Genomic DNA, 7,847 nt, shown 5'->3' on the forward strand with positions numbered 1-7,847 from the left:
GCCACGCTAAATTACCCCTTAATTGGAAAAATAATTGGGTACTCAAAAATTTTTTTTTAAAGTTCTCTCTTCGGGACCTTGCCACCTGTAAATTGGCAGACGCGATGCCTAAAGTACAAGAGTAACTACAAGGGCAGCACAGTAGCACAAGTTGCTAGCAGTGTTGTGTCACAGCGCCAGGGTCCCAGGTTCGATTCCCCGCTGGGTCACTGTCTGTGTGGAGTCTGCATGTTCTCCCCGTGTCTGCGTAGGTTTCCTCCGGGTGCTCCGGTTTCCTCCCACAGTCCAAAGATGTGCAGGGTAGGTGGATTGGCCATGCTAAATTGCCCTTAGTGTCCAAAACGGTTCGGACGGGTTATTGGGTTACGGGGATAGGGTGGAAATGAGGGCTTAAGTGGGTCAGTGCAGACTCGATGGGCCGAATGGCCTCCTTCTGCACTGTATGTTCAAAAACAAATTACAGAAATCGTTCAGTGGCTGCAAAGCGCGTTCGAACATCTTGAGGATATAAAAGGTGCTGTATAAACATAATTTATTTATTTATTTCCATAACATAGATTTTGGGGAATTTCCTCAGAAAGTGTCCATGGGATGTTGATTAAGATTAATGTCCACCAAACCAGTGAGATTTGGCATGAGTGAAGAAAGTAAGTTTCAGTTTAGCTAAAATGTAAACTTTAGAAGGGCGCCAAATTTCTCTGTTGTATTAAACTGGAGTTAGGAATCAAGCTGCCTCCAGGTTTTTCTCGAAACTAAAAGTTTGTGGTCCTTTACACTATTACAAATCCATCACAGCTTTTATTTGGTGTTAAATGTGTTTTAAATGCGACTTCCCATTGCTTCGAGGTGACAGGATGTCTCTTGCTACTGTCTGATGCCACATTGAAAGGATTGGGATACAGGAGATGTCGGGAATGCTCTCAAAGGTGGTTAAAAGCAGGGAGAGATCAATCAAATCGCTCTGGGCTCCTGAGGGAAGCCCGTTCAATGTGATCCGCACCTTCCCTGTAGGAACCAGGCTGTTTTCATCAGCCCAGTTGTCCCCAAGGCGCTCCAAATAAACAAGCGGGGTGTTATGGTTCTCAACTGCAAGTCTGCCATTGTTTGGTACTCATGCCCCCCCCCCCCCCCCCCCCCCCGTTTGGCTGTCTATTAAACAGAAATAGGAGATAATGTGTAACATTAGTCACCACATGGACTGAATTACTTGCCTCGAACAATGTGCTTCTGGTATGAGAATTTTTAGCTGTTTAAATTGGAGCAGCGAACAGGCCTTAAGGCTACAGAACTCACTCAGGACAAATGCTATTGCAATTCATATCGGGACTCTGTTTCAAAAGTCAGATTAAACCAGAAACATACACCAGGCAACAGGGGTGTGTGCTACCTTGTTAGTAAACTGACAGCAAGTTATATCAGCAATAAATTCTTCAGCTGCTGATTTCTTCCCGTAAGTTTCCGATGTCACTTCAGTCTGCTCGGGATTGATAGAGAGTAAACAATTCTCCATCAGCCACGACATGATACACAACATGCTATTCCCAAAGTCTGGGTTTTGTTTTTGCATTCTCAACTGAAGTTTACAATCAATTTTTGTTTTAAATGCCCGAAAATGGTTCGACTGGATCGATTTTTTAAAATCACACTGTCATGAGGTAGACTGTGGAGATGTTGCCATTCGTTGTACGAAAGAAAGCGTCAATTTGTACCGAATCAAAGATGATGAAAAACAGCAGCAAGGTCAATTAATTTTTAAACAAATCTGCACCCCCTCCCCTCACCATTCGCACACAACTTGCACCTACTTTGCAAAGTTTAGTATAGAGTGTGTACACTTTCATATTGTTTCATTTCTTGGTTAGTAGCTGCAAGAAGCTCGGTTCGTGGATAGGATGAGCAACATTGGAAAGCCTTTACTGTGCTGGGAGCCCCCTGGTTGTTTCTGACAGTAACTCACATAGACAGCAGAGCGGGAGAGCTCGTCACAAAATCACCCAGGACAGTTCAGGTATTGTTCAGCAAACCCAGGGAGGGTGTTCACCATGTGAGAGGCGTAGATCAAGCCCGCAATCAGGTGATTTGGGGTCGATTTTCACCCGTTTGATGTCGGACACGGAGCGAGACTCAATCCCTCTCTCCCTTTGACTTTCTGATGTTTCACATCCCCGCTCTTCAGTCTGTGGCCAGTGGCTGCCACGGTGACTCTTTGCCTGTTTCAGTTCATTGACGGGGTCGGGGACTTTATTCCAGGAAAGACTGGCTTCGCCCCTGATGATCCAAGTGTCTGTTTGTGTCTGGCTTCTGAATGTCTCCAGTCAGGTGTAAAAGATGCTTATTTCCAGCCTCTCCGGGCAGGAAAGTGAGGTGTAAAAGGCTGGGAATGTATCCAGTCACCTGCCTCTGTGCACGGCTGGAAGCATAGAAGCAGAATGAGGCCATTCGGCTCATCGACTCTGCTCCACCATTTAATCCAAACTGATATTTTCTCATCCCCATTCCTCTGCCTTCTCCCCATAACCCCTGATCCCCTTATTCATCAAAGCTGAAGCCACTTCCCTTTGACTGGACCCTGTGACTGCGAGAGAACGGCACTAAATGAGAAATCCGTCCCGAAATATACCACAGCCACTCCAAACAAGGAAAACTTGCTATTGGAATAACACGAGTTATTAAAGAGAGTTGGTGAAGATTTAAATATTCATTTTTTTCGACTTTCGTCATTTATATATCAATATTCTATGTTATCGAGCTTCAGTGCTGGTATCAGATATTACAATCGTTAAGAATGTTTACTACATGATATATTAACTGTTGAATTTCTGCTTTTAAATTGGGGACCACAGTTCCTCTCATTTCATTCCCATTAGATTTGGGCAACTCAAGAATTCAATCAAATAATCACGAATAATCCACTAACGTCTCCGCGGTTGGGCAAGGAAATGTTCTCTATGTCTTTGTGGAGTTCCCAACTCTTGCAGTTGGGAAATCGCTCTGCCTTGTTTGACATTACGAGCCTCAGACAGCGAACCCAGACAGCGCCTCGTCCACAAGCAGCGTCCAGCCTGACAGCTCCCCTTCCCTGGACTAGGAGATGTTTGGCCGGGAGAAGTTCGGCGCAACTTATGGAGGTGACAATGTTTCACACCCGCCATCCCCGCAACGCTGGAAGAAAGCGATCTGTCAGCCCGGTAGCGGCTCGCACAGCACTGGAAAGCAGTCCCGTCTCTTCCACCTCTTTTTCAGAGAGCTCTGTAACTTCCTCTCCCCCCCCCTTTTAATTCCAGGTTGGAAAGTCACCGCAGAACCTCTCCTCCACCCCCCCCCCCCCCCCAGCCCCATACTTCCAGGAAGCGCATTCCAATACTTGGGAAGGTGTAAGGTCTAAAATAGCACAGAATCTTTCAAAGAATCCCTCTAAGGAGGGAGAGAGGGGGAGCACATTGCCATGGACACATCTGTCAGTGGGGAAATGATAAAAGAAAAGACTTTCAAACAAATTTGCAGAATGATTGCGGTTTGAGATGAGCCTATGCACGTTGTCTCTCTGTTTGAGGTTTTAAAAAAATAACCTCCATACGTTGCGCTGTGTCTCTCTGCTGGTGTTTCGCGCGGTTATACAGAAGCCTGTGAGAGAATACGAAATCAGCAAATCAGAGTTCTGTCCGGCGTAGCTCTCTCTCTCTCTTGACATTTACCTACAGGTGGATTGACTGTGTGTCCCTCTCTGCTTTGAATACCAATAATCTACATTGTGCAGCCATCACACCCTGATGGAGTTGGAGAGCTGGGTTAAAGTTACAGTATAGTGAATATCCCCATCTCATCCCTTTACTTTGTAATGTATACTTTTCACCCATCCTGCAGGGGGGAGGTGGGTTGAGATATTTTAACGCTTCCTTCGTTAAATCTCTGGCAGTTTTTGCCCAGGCTGGGGGCACAGATACTGACTGGCTGAATGTGCACCATCAAATGGATTGGCAGACTTACAGATAGGAGGTGAAGAGGCTGAGGTTCTCAGGGATGACGGTCAGCCCCAGATCCGAGCAGTCCAGCCGCACCAGGACTCCGTCCTCTTCACACTGGCAGGGGGTCGGGCAGCCGCTTTTCCTCGGCTGCTCAGGCTCTGCCAACAGGGCGCTGGAGGGGAAGCACAGCAGCAGCAGCAGCAGCAGCAGCAGCAGCGGCGGCGGGGAGAGCGGGAGCCGCCTCATGTCTGGGTGCAGTCGGTGAGGAGCAGGGCAGGGTCACTCCCGCTGCCACATGCCACACAGCAGCAACAACTCCAGCCCTGTAGCTGGAGCGGCCCCTTTAAATAATCAGCCCCGCCTCCCAGCCAGCCTGGCCCCGCCCTCCGGTGACATCACCGGGGGACGTGTCCCCCCCTCTCTTCCAATCACCTCCAAGACGTCAATGGGGCAAGTGACCTGGACACTGGTGTCAGCCACTCGCTCCAGGGTGACGGTCAATCACCACTTCCAGAAGTAGCTCACTCCTTCTGCGATCATCCCCAGGCACAAACCTCAACTCAGAGCCGGCATCTCCCAGTAAAACACACACAACACCGCCCTCCCCTGTTCCTTACTCAACCACAGCCCCATTCTCTCACCGATGTGCAGATTCCGGATAAAGTTATAAAACAAAATACCAATTATGCCTTCACGAGCTTTTTGAGCTTTCCATATAATTTGAGAGACTTGTCTATCTGTTTTAAATGCTTTCCATAACGGGGTGGGGTCATGTGTTGTGCCTTTTGATTGATGGGTATGGCTTTGCAGGTACATTGAGTTGTATCTTTTGCTTGACACCAAATCATGACTGATTCCTAAACAGGCGTAAAGTTGACTGTTCGAACGATGCAAGTCCCGAATGCATAGATCATCTTTCAAAATATTTTGGGCAGCACGGTAGCATGGTGGTTAGCATAAATGCTTCACAGCTCCAGGGTCCCAGGTTCGGTTCCCGGCTGGGTCACTGTCTGTGCGGAGTCTGCACGTCCTCCCCGTGTGTGCGTGGGTTTCCTCCGGGTGCTCCGGTTTCCTCCCACAGTCCAAAGATGTGCGGGTTAGGTGGATTGGCCATGCTAAATTGCCCGTAGTGTCCTAAAAAGTAAGGTTGGTTGGGGGGGGGGGGGGTTGTTGGGTTACGGGTATAGGGTGGATACGTGGGTTTGAGTAGGGTAATCATTGCTCGGCACAACATCGAGGGCTGAAGGGCCTGTTCTGTGCTGTACTGTGCTGTACTGTTCTATGTCTATGTCTAAAATACTTTAGATTAAAATCCACGAATGCGACACGTGGATTGGAAGGGAGCAAATGCAATCCCTCTATTTAAGTACAGTAAGAAGTCTTACAACACCAGGTTAAAGTCCAACAGGTTTGTGTCGAATCACTAGCTTTCGGAGCGCTGCTCCTTCCTCAGATTCACCTGAGCTCCAAAAGCTAGTGATTCGACACAAACCTGTTGGACTTTAACCTGGTGTTGTAAGACTTCTTACTGTGCTCACTCCAGTCCAACACCAGCATCTCCACATCACCACTATTTAAGAATGGAGGGCACAAAAACAAAGGAACGAATAACAGGCCTGACAACCTGACATCATTGGTCGACTCTAGAACCATTGGTCGATGCCAGAATCTATTCTAAAGGATGTGATAACTGGGCACTTAGAATATGATAGTAGGTTTGAAGAGATTCAACTTGGATTTCTTGAAGGGAAATCAAGTTTGACAAACCTGTTGGAGTTTTTTGTGGAAGTTACTTGTGCAACAGATAAGGGGGAACCAGTGGATGTGGTCCATTTGGATTTTCAGAAGGCTTTCAACAAGTCTGCACACATGAGGTTAGTAAACAGAATTAGGCATATGGGATTTAGGGAAACACATTGGCATGGATTGAGGATTGGTTAATGGACAAAAGTAGAGAGGAGGGATATACTGATTATTATCTGGTTGGTAGGCTGTAACTCATAGGCTACAACAAGGATCAGTGCTTGAGGCCACAACAATTCACAATCTATATCAATGATTTAGAAGTGGGGAACGAATGTAATATTTCCAAGTTTGCAAATAACACAGAAAATGATGGCTATGTGTGTTGTGAGGAAGATGCAAAGATAATTCAAGGAAATTTGGATAGACTAAGTGAATGGAAAAAAGATGGTAAATAGCATATAATGTGAAAAATATCTGTTTGGTAGGAGAAACAGAAATTCAGTTTATTTCTTAAATGGGGTGAGATTGGGAAGTGTCGATGCCCAAAGGGACCTGGTTGTCCTTGTTCATGAGTCACTGAAAGCTGGCATGCAGGTGCAGCACACAATTAGGAAGGCAAATGGTTTGTTAGCCTTAATTGGGAGGGGATTTGAGTACAGGAATAAGGATGTCTTGTTGCAGTTCAATGGAACCTTGGTGTGACGACACCTGTGCACATTTCTGGTCTCCTTACGCAAGGAAGGATGAACTTGCCATAGAGGGAATGCAATGAAGGTTCACCAGACTAATCCCTCAGATCGTGGCATTGTCTAGTGAAGAAAGATTGAGGAGACTGACCCTAGAGTGTCAAAGAATGAGAGGTGATCTCATTGAAGTGTACACAATTCTTACTGGGCTGGACAGGGTGGATGCAGAAAATATTTTCCCCTGGATGGGGGGGGGGGGGGGGGCAGGGGCGGCCTAGAACCAGGGACACAGTCTTATAATAAGAGATAGGCCATTTAGGACTGAGATGAGGAGGAATTTCCTATCAGTCAGAGTGTGATCAATCTTTGGAATACCAGAGGGCTGTGCAGGCTCAGTCGATAGATTTCTACACACCAATGACATTGAGGGACATTGGGATATTGCAGGAAGATGACTTTGAGGCCGAAAACTGACTATGATCTCGTTAAATGACGGAGCAGGTTCGAGGGGCCGAATGGCCTCCCCCTGCTCCTACATTTCTCCTAAATCGCAACACTCCCGCGTTAGTATTACCACAACACCTGAGAAACCCATTGAAATGCTGCTGCAATTTCCTTCAGAAACATAGCTGTCAGGATATTAAAATAGATGTTAACAGTTGGGCATGAATCCACTTTACTCCTGGAAAAGCGCCGGAGAATAAATGGCTCAGAACATGGGCAGGAGTGCCATCCAAACCTGCAGAGTTTTCTTTTGAAGCTCCGCGGTTGATTTGAAGTTTGCAAAGTATTAATGACCGTGAATCATCCGTATCCACTTGTTGGAAATGATGCAAAACAGTGATATCGATCAGATATGAGAATAACAGAAACTTTTATATTGTATTACGTACAGCAATTTACAATCAGATACAACTTATCAATGGCCGGAGGCAGGACTGCCTTTGTGTTAGGGTCCCATCGGCTTTGGATCTAACTTAATAAAAATTCAGGAGTGAAATACATTCATTCATGTCAACTGATGCAAACGACTTTGATCGTCATTATGTGTATTAATTAGACACCGACCATCAATTACAAAGTGTCGGTTACTTCTACTGAGTTGAGAACTCAATCCCGTGAATTCCAAGCAAGCCTTACTCCCCTCTCTAATCTTTGTTACAATCTTGAGTTCACCGTAAAAACAAGGATTTAAAAGGGTTCCCGAGTAGGGGCGATGAAATGAAAGGGACGAGTCGCTAAGCGTGTAGCTGGAAGAATTAAATGATTTTGTTGGGGGTTGCAGTTTCTTGAAGTTGAAACTGAACGGCGGGGGGGGGGGGGGGGGGGGGGGGATAGGAATGGAGAAAGAAGGGCATTTTAATGATTTGATCAAAGGGAGGGACCCCAGGGGATTCTGCAGGCTCCGGGGTGGACGGGAAGGGCAACCCTGGATGCATGGAACAGAATT

At 46.5% G+C, this 7,847-nt stretch overlaps 1 protein-coding gene across 1 annotated transcript in view; it reads right to left on the reverse strand.

The window, feature by feature from the left end:
• The window catches only part of LOC119954975 (leucine-rich repeat-containing G-protein coupled receptor 5-like), a 201,701-nt gene extending 197,424 nt beyond the window's left edge, over positions 1-4,277 (reverse strand). The window contains 1 exon segment of the mRNA XM_038780739.1: positions 3,988-4,277. Within this exon segment, the coding sequence (XP_038636667.1) occupies positions 3,988-4,211 (224 nt within the window). The 5' untranslated portion in view covers positions 4,212-4,277.
• Between the last annotated feature and the right edge of the window lie 3,570 nt (positions 4,278-7,847).

The sequence above is a fragment of the Scyliorhinus canicula genome, chromosome 20, assembly GCF_902713615.1.
Source record: "Scyliorhinus canicula chromosome 20, sScyCan1.1, whole genome shotgun sequence".
Classification (NCBI taxonomy): domain Eukaryota; kingdom Metazoa; phylum Chordata; class Chondrichthyes; order Carcharhiniformes; family Scyliorhinidae; genus Scyliorhinus; species Scyliorhinus canicula.